The 12605-nt window shown below is 37.3% G+C and overlaps 1 protein-coding gene across 3 annotated transcripts in view; it reads right to left on the reverse strand.

The window, feature by feature from the left end:
- Positions 1–1349: 1349 nt before the first annotated feature.
- Positions 1350–12605, reverse strand: part of NDFIP2 (Nedd4 family interacting protein 2) — a 44794-nt gene continuing 33538 nt past the window's right edge. For all 3 annotated transcript variants that reach the window (XM_014955512.1, XM_014955511.1, XM_014955513.1), the window contains 4 exons: positions 12466–12590; positions 9232–9298; positions 5186–5291; positions 1350–3176 (listed from right to left, as the gene is read on the reverse strand). In XM_014955512.1, coding sequence (XP_014810998.1) covers positions 5188–5291; positions 9232–9298; positions 12466–12590 — 296 coding nt within the window. In that variant the 3' untranslated portion in view covers positions 1350–3176; positions 5186–5187. The remainder of the gene's footprint in view (positions 3177–5185; positions 5292–9231; positions 9299–12465; positions 12591–12605) is intronic.

Raw genomic sequence — 12605 nt, forward strand, 5'->3', positions numbered from 1 at the left:
AAAAATATCTATTTCCATACCAGAGGTTATTCACCTTCTTTCCGGAAGTCCAGGAAGCAATAGGAATTTCACGAAATGAACTTTTTGTTCAAGCGAACAATGCAAGCAACCACACAGGAGGGACTAATGCAGAGTATTCTGGGAAAACACTCTCAAAAAGTGGAAAAGAGATTAAAAGCTTTCTGATGTTAGGACAGCACGTTAATAAAACCACTTTTCCTCACCTGCTGTCGTCATTCAAAGGGAGGGAAGCGGACTTAGAAAGAGCAGGGTGTTGAAACCAGGTTAAAAGGTGTTGCAGGATGAGGATGGAGTCTGTGCTCAAGGTGAGACAGCAAAGTGAAAGCCTGGAGACAACCTTCTCTCTGTAAGAGGACTGGAAGTGTGAGTGATGGATCATTTCTGAAATTCATTAACAAGAGTCACAGGCTACTTGAGTCACATTCAAGATGTCCACCTTCCCGTGGTGTCCACATCAATAAAAGCAGACGACAGAGCTAAAGAAGTTACATTCATGCCAGTTGCTCAGATAAAATGGAATTTTCTCTCCCTATCTCCCCTCTCCCCTTCTCCCTGCTCCCCCCAAGCTGTTTTTGCCCCAAACTACAAAGCTTTATTTGCATTCATACAAAATCTGTTTACAGTCAACTTTACTGCGATACTGGAGCTCCCCCCCGGCCCTCCACCCTGACTAAGACACAAAGCAAAGCTGGCCAGGTGTCTCCAAACCACAGAGCCAGCTGCTCCTAACCAAGCTCACAGGAAATAGCAAGGAAAATATGCAGCATTTGACACATCTGGAATAGATTGCAGAGTCTTTGAAAACAGTGTCCCAATTCCCTTCCTCCTGCTGATGAGATTTCAGGCTACCAAACTGCTGCATCAACTACAGAGGATTAGATAACATGTGTACATTTTTAACCCTGCATATTCTTTCTGTCCAAATGAGAAGTTTTTCCAAACCAGTCCAGAAAAAAAAAACCCCAACACAACAAAACCAAGTGTCTGTATGAAGGTTTCTATAAAATGCAGTGGAGCAAAAAGAAATAAATGGAGCAATCAAAAGACTGGTAGTTAATTTGGGACAACTGATACAGTAGAAAATATATCGATATCTATTGATAAACATAGAAGAAGAATCAGTGTTGCATGCTTTGCACAGCTGTATTAGCTCATTTAAAGAAACATCCTTACAGTTTGTTGCCATAAAACATGAGACGAAAAGGAGGAGAGGATCAGTTAGTGCATATTTTGCCAAGTAATTTGTCAATAATCCCCTGCTGCCACAACTGGTGCAGTGTGCATTTTTCAATCTGGAGTACAAAACCAAGAAAAAGCGTCAGCCTTAATTAGCAAAACAAAGCAATGTTTTATTATCTGCTTCTTTTTCATATGGACAATGAATGCAAAAGAATACAGAAACAAACAGATAAGTTTAGAAGGAAGTCCCAATCGGATATTGAACATCATCTTTAATTTTATTCTTTCCATAAAAAGCTAGGAAGTGGAGGTGCCCCTAAAGTTTTAGTCACTTTCAGTATCTCTGAAAGATTAAGAAAATTAATAACGTGACCAGTTTACATATGTATATTTTAAACATTCATTATAGATACAAAACCGAATACAGCACTAGCTTAAAACAACATAAACCTCACTGTTTTTAATGTTAGTAATAAAAAGGCAGAACTCTAACATAAAAAGAAAAATTGGAGGAAAGTATTTATATTTTTTTTTCCTCAAAGGTGCAACCAACAACCATTGTATTTTTGCAACTGAGATTCCAGTTGTAGAAAGAACCGAGAGATGTATTCTCCTGCTTAAGGAGAAGCATAAATTTCACAAACTTTAAAGGAAACCACACATGCATGAATAGTAGACAGTACCCCTTAAAGAGATGATATTTATAAGAAAGTAATGGTATACCTTAAATGAATACTAGGAGAGGTGCAACACACATTTGCTATTCTCAGAGCTTTAAAAAATGATTATTTTTTTTCCTCCATAGATTATTTCCAAAATTACCTTGCATTTAAATTAGTTTATTCTTAGGAAATGGCAAAGTATTTATTCTAAACAAGCACTGTAAGATAGATACATGAATTTTTTTTTTTGAGAAGCCCTCAGGGTAAATGTTTTGTCTATTCTGAACTCAAGACTTCTTAAACAGAGCCAGTATTACAACCCAGGGAATACGTTTGCAATACTCTGTTTCAGGAACCAAGGTGCACCTACGAGGATCCAACGGCACCACCAAGGACTGAAGATGTAAGGCTGTTCCATCCCTGCTACCATCAACAAACTCTGTTCTTCCATAGGATCACGCATATGAATAACCAACTTTCAGGCTCAAGCCCAAACCAGTTAATCATAATTCATGTGAGGAAAGCCAGGACGAGACAAACAATTCAATGCCTTTACCTCCAAAATTACATCTAATGGTAACTATACCCTTAAAGGCCAATTAACAAAAAAAATACGTATGCAGCTCTAAGATTAAACAAAATTTAGAGAATATGCTGTTACAAAATATATTTTGACATATTTCCTAAGAAGCAATTCAAACAGTCATTTATGCAGAGTTATTTACAGGGGACTCAAAGTGGAGCATCAGTTTTAAGCAAACCAGTATATTGGTTTGAATTCGATAAAGTAATGGCAAATAGAAGTTTGTGACAAGAAGGAACCTTGGGGTTTAGTAAACTTAAAGATATCCTACACAATCATTAGATGAACCTAAATTATATAAAAAAACCCAACTTGTTTGCACTGGTTAATCTGAATCATTTAATGCATTTCATTGTACTCAAAGTTCAGATCAACGAGCCAGTGGCACATAATGTTACCACTTACATCTTTCAGATACAACAAGGACAGATTAACCAAATTTGACTGTACCTAATCCATACTAACAGATGGTTTGTTCTTGCTTCACTACTATCTTTTTAATAAGCACATTTACAAATGTGCTAAAACAAAAGACAGCAATTATAAATATTTGCTAGAATGACCAGAAGTGGTATTTGAGTATAAACCATCCTGCCATTCGTTTTTGAAGCCGTATCTTCACTAATTCACCTTCTGGTTTTAGTAGTCTTCTATCCTATTAGCTCGGAGGGTTTACAGATCATCTGGAATTTTCACACTGGTACAGGGAAGGAATGTCTGTTCGATGCAGTCTGGAGAGAAAGAAAGAGTTGTACTTCAGTTCGTTGCGGCGATTCACTACAAGCACCATTGCTAACTCACATTAAGCCTAGAAGCAGCAAAGCAGCAGCCTTTTCCCAGCAGCGTTGCTAACTCACATTAAACCTAGAAGCAGCAAAGCAGCAGCCTTTTCCCCCCTCCATGCCAGGATGGGAGAAAAAAAAGCAAAAACTTGCTGTTATCTTGTCATCATTTCAAAAGCACATCTAAGAATATTTTGCAACTGTAGTGGTTGGTTATTAAAAATAATAGTCACTGTAGAGGAAGTTATGTGTCTATGCATGAACAAAGACATTTAAGTGACAACTGTAGCAGTAATGTTTATTATTTATTAAAACTAATAGTCACTGTAGAGGAAGTTACGTGTCTATGCATGAACAAAGACATTTAAGTGTGACAGCAATTGATTTGAACTTCTTGTTTCAATACTTAAGATGCTTCAAAAAAATAATATTTACGTGTCCAGCTCTCTAAAGACTCCGTAGATCTTACCAGCCCACACATATCAGTGATGCTTATAGGTAAATGAAAAATTCAAAGCCACTGAACTCAGATAGGACAACTCATTAACTTCAGTTAATTCTGAATTAAGTAGTGTTTTGTCCCAAAGCAGAATTTTAACTGCGGGAGAGCAAAGAATCCCAGACCACATTGTCCTACGCTCTCATTATTCTCTTCAAACTACAGTATTCAAACACTAATTGGTCCTAACAATTATTTTTGAAGTAGTATTTTTAAACTTCATTGTAACGAAAGCTAACAGCATGTTTTCAGCCCTGTTTCTACAATTTCGGTGTTCTGAAGAGCTTACTACATTATTAAGGAAAGGAGCAGTATGTAACTATTGTGAAAAGGAAATGCTGCCACGTCGATACCAATTTAGGCTGGTTACTAAAAGGCAACCTATAGATAGATAGATAGAGTTATTTAGAGATATATAGCTAGATATATAGATATATAAAGTTATTTAACTTTAACTTGCCACATAATTTTGACAAAACGGCACATTAAGAACAAATATTATGTTAGTTACATTAACATATTTCTTCCATGATCAAGAACTACGTGGTATAGCACAGATATTTATGATTAGCTGCTTTTAAATGTATATCACTGTCTTATATAAGAGGAACTGTTTTTTTTCCTAGGCAAATACCGTCTCAGTTTTTTTCAGGCTTCAATAATGTGCTGCTTATTATTTCATATTGATCCTGTGACCAACTTTGGAGAAAAGTTACTAAAACCTGCTTTATTGTGGGAAACATAGCTTCTCAGTTAAGCCAAAATACAGCATTTAAGTGTTTTAAGTAAACCGCAGAGCGATGAAAATGCTACAGTGCTTATTTCTAGACTTTAATTTATCTTGTCATGCAGTTCAGCGAAGCCCAATAGATCCACCTAACGGATAAAAAGTATTAAGGAAAAAGTGGCCATGTGCCAGCCTGATTAGTCAGCTACCTGAAGGATATATAAAGCACGCTGTTGCATACACAATAATCATACTTGTACATGACTGCCTTAATCCAGTCATGTAAAGAGAGACAATACCCATCCATTGTTTGCATGTTCAGACCCATGTCAATCAGATTTAATGTGCGGGCAGATTAGCGCTTCCTCGCTTGCTGACAACAGGTTAACTGCTGCAGCCAGCTTTCCAACACAAAGGACAGTATCCCAGACAGGCAGCAGATACTGCTTCTTGCTTAGGAAAAAAAGCAACAGGTTCCTCTTCTTTTTGTTACCGAAAATTAGTTCCAGGGAGGACTGGTGGCAACAAGGATGCGTCATTTACTTTCAGGTTTCATGACTTGTAGAGACTTCGGATATTTTCAAGTCCGTGTGGAATATACATAACATTCATATTCAAAACCCATGGAACTTCCGTTTTGTGACAGAAGTTTGATTATTTATTTTTAATAGAAGTATCTCATTCTTCCCAGTTTTCCTGGGAAATATGGTCTTATCACTAAAAATTGCTTACCTTCAGTACAAGAAAAAAAATCTTGTTCTGTGAGCAGCTGCCATGCTTTCAGACATATTTCTGACTTTAAGATAATTAACAAAGCCTCGAAAGAACAGGAGGAGTCCTGAAAGTGTAGAAAATGCACAAAAATGAAGTATATCAACCTAGGTACACATTATCCCACATTATTACTCTTGAAATAATTTTTTTTTGTGATCTAGATCATACTATGGAAAGCAAGGTCTTTATGCATCATTCACCAATTCAGCACACAAGTCTTCTGCTTTTATCTTGCAGTATGAGGATACAGTCTTATGGAAAGCTTTTCAGAAATTTTACACTCATTCTAGGTTCATATATCATCTGCTAAAAGGACTCTATGAAAGACTTTCAAAAGAAGGAAAAAAAAAATAAATGCAGTACATTCTTTTCAAGTAGAATTCTTAAAATAAGTTACTAGTGTGTTAAAAGACTGCTCCAACCAGAAAACGTACCTTTAAAAATGCATAAGATAAATCTATTGCAAGTAAAAGAGGGATGCTGGGGGAAACAACCCCAAACCAGACAGAAAGCACAGACTGCTCTAGCAACAAGCTGTTAATAAATTATAGTAGATTATAGTTTGAGATTTAACCACCCAGGAAAATGCACCTGTCCCAGAGGAGGAAGAATAACAGTCGATTCAAAGAATCCTCATCCAGTGGAGAGAAACATGACCCTAACAAAATTCTTCTCATTTAATGAACACACAGGTACCTTGAAGTTACACACTTGTGCGTATATATACACGTATACATTAAGATTCCAAAGGTTGAAATGAAAATCTAAACTGAAGCTTAATAAGTTTATCAAAGGATTTAATCCTTTTCATCATCTTACATCCTAATAAACAGTCTCTGTGTTTACATTGATATTTTGCTGTGATGCACTCTCTTTTCCTGCTCTCCAGGTTTAGACTCGAATTTTTTTTCCTATGCTCATTTCTTCTCTAAATGCTTTTTACTTGTATATTTTTATTTTATTTACTTTCTTTTTGCTTTTTTAAAACCAAAGCTTCATAAGGACATACACCCAAAAAACCCCAAACACAGAGAATATTGTGCTAACCACTGAAACTTTAACCTAGCCAGACACATTTTTGTGACTAAGGTGAATTCTGCACTGAGAAGAAAGCACTAAGATCTTGATCAAAAGCCTACTACAATTGCTGCTATCCAGACATTACCAGAGATTGTCCTACATTCAACTGAAAAGCAGCTGAAGCAGCAAAAGGTGGGCAGGCAGCTCTCAAGGTGCCCAAAAGCATACTTTCTGCATGACAAATGTTGGAAAACCAGTCCAAGTTCAACCCATATTTTATATTTCTCTGTTTAGAGAAGAAAAAAAAAAACAAACACAAAAACCCCAAACCAAAACACTTTCCATTGTGTTCCTCAAAAAGAAACATTGGCTAACATTTAAATTTAAAAATTAGAATTGTCTGTCTCTCCAATTCCTTCACTGTACATGACAGCTCCTTGGAAGTAGACCACTTCACTTCTCTGTGAAGCATGAGCAGATTTTTCCAGATGTTGAAAGAAGGGAAAGAAGCAGAAACAGATAGGTGAACACTGGGAGAGGGGAGAAGATGGCAATAAGCGGGCTCAAGTATGTCAAAGGACTGTGCAAAAGAAAGAATCCAACTGTCAGTTGATTCACTTGTGAAGAAGGGCAGGACATGCTACTTCATGTGCCCTAATGGGAAAGTTATCCGAAACAATGAAATACACATCTGGTTGGCAGAGCTCCCGTGACTTGATAATACTCCTCCCTGTCCTGCTAAGTAGCTCCGTTGGGTTAAATCCTTCCACGGTGTTCTAGCAATCTCCATATATCCACTTTATCAGTTTAAAACCACTGTTGGCTTATTTCATGCAAGACAAGGGAACGCTGGGGGCGGGATGCAAACTGCATGCCTCACAGTGCCTTTTATCCCAAAGCATATTATAAACTTTCTGAGTTAACGTAAAAAAAAATAAAATAATCAAAAACCAAAATCCAAAACCTTCAAACAATTAAGGCTGAATATAAGGCTTTCCTAAATCTAAGAGGGGTAACTTCTGAACAAGTGCTGGAAAAGAGAGTAAAAAGAGGAACCACAAGTGCACTGCTTTTTCCATAGACGCAGTGGGGGAAAAGTCTTAGGGAAAGAAAAAACGATTTTCATGCAAGTGAAAAAAGTGTCAAACCTCAAATCCCAGGCACCACAAGGGTTGTTTTAATTAAAAGATTTATCTGGAGATGATGTTTGTACCTGCAACAAGTCATTTCACTTCCTACTTAAATACAATCACTTCAAACAGAATACGAAAGCATTCAACAGACTGATGCAGGCAGATAGAGAAAGTTTTAGGTAACATCGTTTAAGACTTCTGGCATTTCTTGTGAGATAGATAGCAAGTCACAAACAGTCAGGAAATCGACACATCTGGTTGGCAGAGCTCCCGTGACTTGATAATACTCCTCCCTGTCCTGCTAAGTAGCTCCGTTGGGTTAAATCCTTCCACGGTGTTCTAGCAATCTCCATATATCCACTTTATCAGTTTAAAACCACTGTTGGCTTATTTCATGCAAGACAAGGGAACGCTGGGGGCGGGATGCAAACTGCATGCCTCACAGTGCCTTTTATCCCAAAGCATATTATAAACTTTCTGAGTTAACGTAAAAAAAAATAAAATAATCAAAAACCAAAATCCAAAACCTTCAAACAATTAAGGCTGAATATAAGGCTTTCCTAAATCTAAGAGGGGTAACTTCTGAACAAGTGCTGGAAAAGAGAGTAAAAAGAGGAACCACAAGTGCACTGCTTTTTCCATAGACGCAGTGGGGGAAAAATCTTAGGGAAAGAAAAAACGATTTTCATGAAAGTGAAAAAAAGTGTCAAACCTCAAATCCCAGGCACCACAAGGGGTTGTTTTAATTAAAAGATTTATCTGGAGATGATGTTTGTACCTGCAACAAGTCATTTCACTTCCTACTTAAATACAATCACCTCAAACAGAATACGAAAGCATTCAACGGACTGATGCAGGCAGATAGAGAAAGTTTTAGGTAACATCGTTTAAGACTTCTGGCATTTCTTGTGAGATAAATAGCAAGTCACAAACAGTCAGGAACTCAGTGTCGGCGTTTTTTTTAAAAATTGACTCAACATTTCATTCTAAGGCTTGCTGTTAGCCATTTGAGTCTACTGACTCAAAGGGAAGAGTGCCACCTACTGAACCAGCAACAGCCTACTGTGTTTCCAGAGACAGAAAATAATATGGTTAGGAGCATTCCCCTCTGCAACAGAAAATCTTTCCAGATTCCATATTCAAAATGCAAAATCCATAGTAGGAAAAAAGGTATAGTGGTGGGGGTTTGGTATATCCTAATGAAAAACAGGCAGAAAAGCAGAATTTGATGAGCATAAAGACTTTGAACGTGGGCAGACAGAGCTCTTCAGAGAAAGCTGACTTCATGGGAGCACTGTGATCAGAAAGCATGAAGCCATTCTCTTCTCCGACTGAGAAACCACTGATGCAGTGTGCATTTCAAAGGGCTAGCAAAGGACATTGCATGACCTGTGTACAAGACAGCAGGCGTCACCTTCCTAGGATCAGTCACATTTCTCAAAATTTAATACCCGACATATGGGTTTACACATGTAAGTACTTGATAACACTCACTTTTCCCTATGTTCTCTACATAAAGCTGAATTTTCATTACACAGTTCTGCACCCCTAGATCAGTAGAAGCAGCTTAAAAAGCACAAATTACAATTCCCAAGAATGTACATAATCACATATGTAGAGCAGAATTTTTTAAGCTGTAGGTTATTTGAATAGTCCACGGTTCACACAGTAACACCACTATGGTAACCGGCAACCTTGGGAATACTACGGAAATAAAAACAACACACAAAACTATCAGCAGCTGAAGAAAAACACACAGCTAAACATGTTACAGAACTCTTACTTACAATGACATGATTCATCTTTAAGTACTTCCACATTAAAACAGAAATGGTTTCAATTGCCACTTACCAAGTACAAGAAATATCCACCAAAGCCAGTACTGTCCATTGAAATATCCAGTAAAATAATCTGAAAACTGAAATTCATACAGAAGGCTTAGCTGCAGTGACAGATGACTGAGACACATTTAATGCACTATGCAAATACAGAAAGCACAGAGAAAAAAGCAAATTTTTTTTAAAAAAAGTAATGTATTCAACTAAAATGCGAAACTGGTATTCGTACAGCAATTTAATACACAAATAATATTTCTAGTGTCAGTTGATTGGTGGCAGTTACTTTAAAACCTCTAAAAAAATCTATATACGTGTGTGTGTGTGTATAAAATAATATATATTAAAAACTCACTTTTATTACTTGCCAGAATCCTCTGACATTTTCTGTTATAACAAATCACCACTTGTCGATTTTCCTTTTTCCCCTCCAATGCCTGCCATCCCAAACACATTACAGCAGCCTGCTGCTTTAGATATTAACACCAAAAGCCACATTAGTTTAATCTTATCAGACAGGGATGTTCTGCTGACCCCTCAAAAGAAGAGCTTTTGACCTTCTGTATACCCCCTACTGTTAATCGCTGCCAAGAATACCAGCCCCATAAAGACCCCCAACTCATTAAAGTCTTTTCATTTCCAAACCAGCATTCAGTTCCCAGCAGTGAGCTGAACGCAACTAAATGAACCTTGAAGTGGCATTTCAACTGTTCCTGTTAGTGACCATGGTAGGCAGTTTTGTCCTCCCTGTGATGTGGGAGGCAGCTGGAGGGCAGGGCGTGAGGGTGTTGGAGACAGGTATCTGTGCCTTTACCAGACTCCAGACTGCATGCTCCGCTGATAAAAAGGCTAATCAAATGTCTCCCAAAACTCACAGGAGAGGCAGGAACGGGGAGACGTGTGAAAAAGTCCAGAAAGAATAAAATAACCCATTTAGAAGCTCCGCACACTTTTCATACACTTCTCATCCTACTACCATCCAGTATGTTTACTGCATCCTGCCATAGGGCAACCCTGGCACATTTCAGTAGTATCAACCAAGAAATCTCACTATTCAGTTTACCCTAAAAAAAAAATAAAAAAAATAAAAATACTGGGCCACATATGCAACCGGATAAAAATCCAAAACATTTTAAAAACTCTATCTAGAGTTGTTGGTTCAAGTAACTGTGCACTGAGATCCAAGCTTTCTCCAGAATAAAGCCAAATCATGGGAATTCTTTAAAAGTTTGAAGCGTACTGTATTCATTTCTATGGGCCATCCAAGAAAAAAAATAATAAAGAAACAGAATTGCTAAGTTGAACTAAAGAATTGGCAGTTACTTTATCGCTATATAAATACTAGCATTTCTATGATTTGGCAGAGTCAGCATTTCATATTTTGACACTTCATTAAAATATCAGATGAATACTCAATTCTCAAGAAGTTGACAATGTTATTAATCCCATCTCACTTGCAAGTCAGGATTCTCAATTCTCTAAACATATATACCGATATGCTTTTTTTTTTTTTTTTTAGAGCTACAATTTCATTTATTTGGAAAGAAGATTTACCAAAAGCAGCAATCAAATACTAGCCTGTGTGTATTACTCTCACGCTTTCTTTAGGCAGAAGCAGCCAGAGCTGCAGAATTTCCTCAACAGCAAAATTGTACTTTTGTTCCTCCCCCCTCCACCCCAGTAAAAACTGATACAGAGAGAACACGTGTGATCCTGGACAATTTAGACCCTATAAACTTCTGTACTACCGACCCTAAGGGAGAAAGGGCAGCACAAGCCTCGGGAGGAGCTTGAAACAAAGGAATAGGACAATTTTGTGCACACACGCCATGCTTGTGTGTCACCATTAAAACAAAACTGTCAACATACACCTTATGAACTTTCTGCTGTTGTCCCCAGAAAGGGAGACAACACAGGAAGATGATAATCTTCACTACGAAAAAAAAAAACCCACCCCTGAGGTCTTGGGATCGGTCAGCTCTCATATTTTAGAATTAGTTACAGATTATATACAAGAATTTTAATCTAGCCGAGAACACAGTAATTCCTGAAGGAAGTTTATCATATATTAGTTTTTGTGTTTGTTATGAGCATGTTTTCAGCAGGCAGGAATAATAAAACTGACACAATGAGCAAGTTTTGCCCTCTGTTTAGTATGCCTCAAGGGAAGCCAAAAATATCCCCAATGAATGCACAGTTGAAAAATTCATGTCTTCTCGGTCCCTTAAGATAAATTCCATCCCCAACCCTGAACTCCAACTAAATGCACTAGAATCACATCTGGTCCACTAGCATTCTCCTGCCCTGGGGAAGCAGAAAAAAAAAGACCAAAACCACAAAAAACCCCCAACCATATCACTCTCAGCTCTAAGAGGGATGCAGGACATGGCCAGGAATCATAATCTCTTCTACCAACAATCCTTGTACTATCGTACTAAGACCAAATCAAGTAATTAGGTTACTAGCACACACAAAGAATAAATAAATAAAAAAATAATTCAGAGTTGGCAGGGCATAAAAGATAACTAAGTTATCCAAGATCTCTTTCTTCATTAGACATGATAAGATTTTAAATGTTGTGTCTCACAGACATGCAGAATCCAAGTTCAGAAAGAACCATTACGTTTCATCCAGCATCCACTTAGCTAAGTAACTTCCATTTGGCTAACACACCTTTCTGAAAAGTATCTAGTCTTGAAATGAAAACATCAAGAAATTGTGCATCTAAGATGGTAAAAATGTGACTGACTTCATATCCAATTTTGACTTGACTCAGTATGTATCTTACAAGGAATAAAAGCATCAGATACAAGAAAAGTTTTCTCATCCTCCCAAACCCTGATAGGCTGAGCCATTTATAAGAAGAAAAGTTTTCTCATCCCCCCAAACCCTGATAGGCTGAGCCATTTATAAATCTTTCACGTAGGACACTATAATATCAGTGACATTTTAGGTACTTGTTCCACTTTTTCTGTATGCTTTTAAATATTTGTGCAAAGAGTGAGTCATTCTGCATTTACTTTAGTGGATAGTCAGACAAAAATAGATTGTTTCATCACTAGAAAGCATATATGAATATACAGCAAGTAAATTCTCTGCTAAAGTGGAAGTTGAAGAAAATTCTAGACACTCTGTTGAGCACTGGAATTTAATATACTGATTTTTAATTCCATTATTATATATCTTTGAATAAACGGTTATGGTTTGGTTCTACAAAAAGAGTCTGTACAGTGTGAATCAAGAAACATACCCGTACAATGAGAATCCATTTGATCAGGGAGAGACCAAATCCACAGATTGCACCATACCTTCCAGCTATGGTATTTGTTATACAGAAGGATAAACAAAATCCAATCCAGTTGAAAATAAACGCCACTATAAAATAAAAGA

The sequence above is a fragment of the Calidris pugnax genome, unplaced genomic scaffold (assembly GCF_001431845.1).
Source record: "Calidris pugnax isolate Ruff unplaced genomic scaffold, ASM143184v1 scaffold153, whole genome shotgun sequence".
Lineage (NCBI taxonomy): Eukaryota > Metazoa > Chordata > Aves > Charadriiformes > Scolopacidae > Calidris > Calidris pugnax.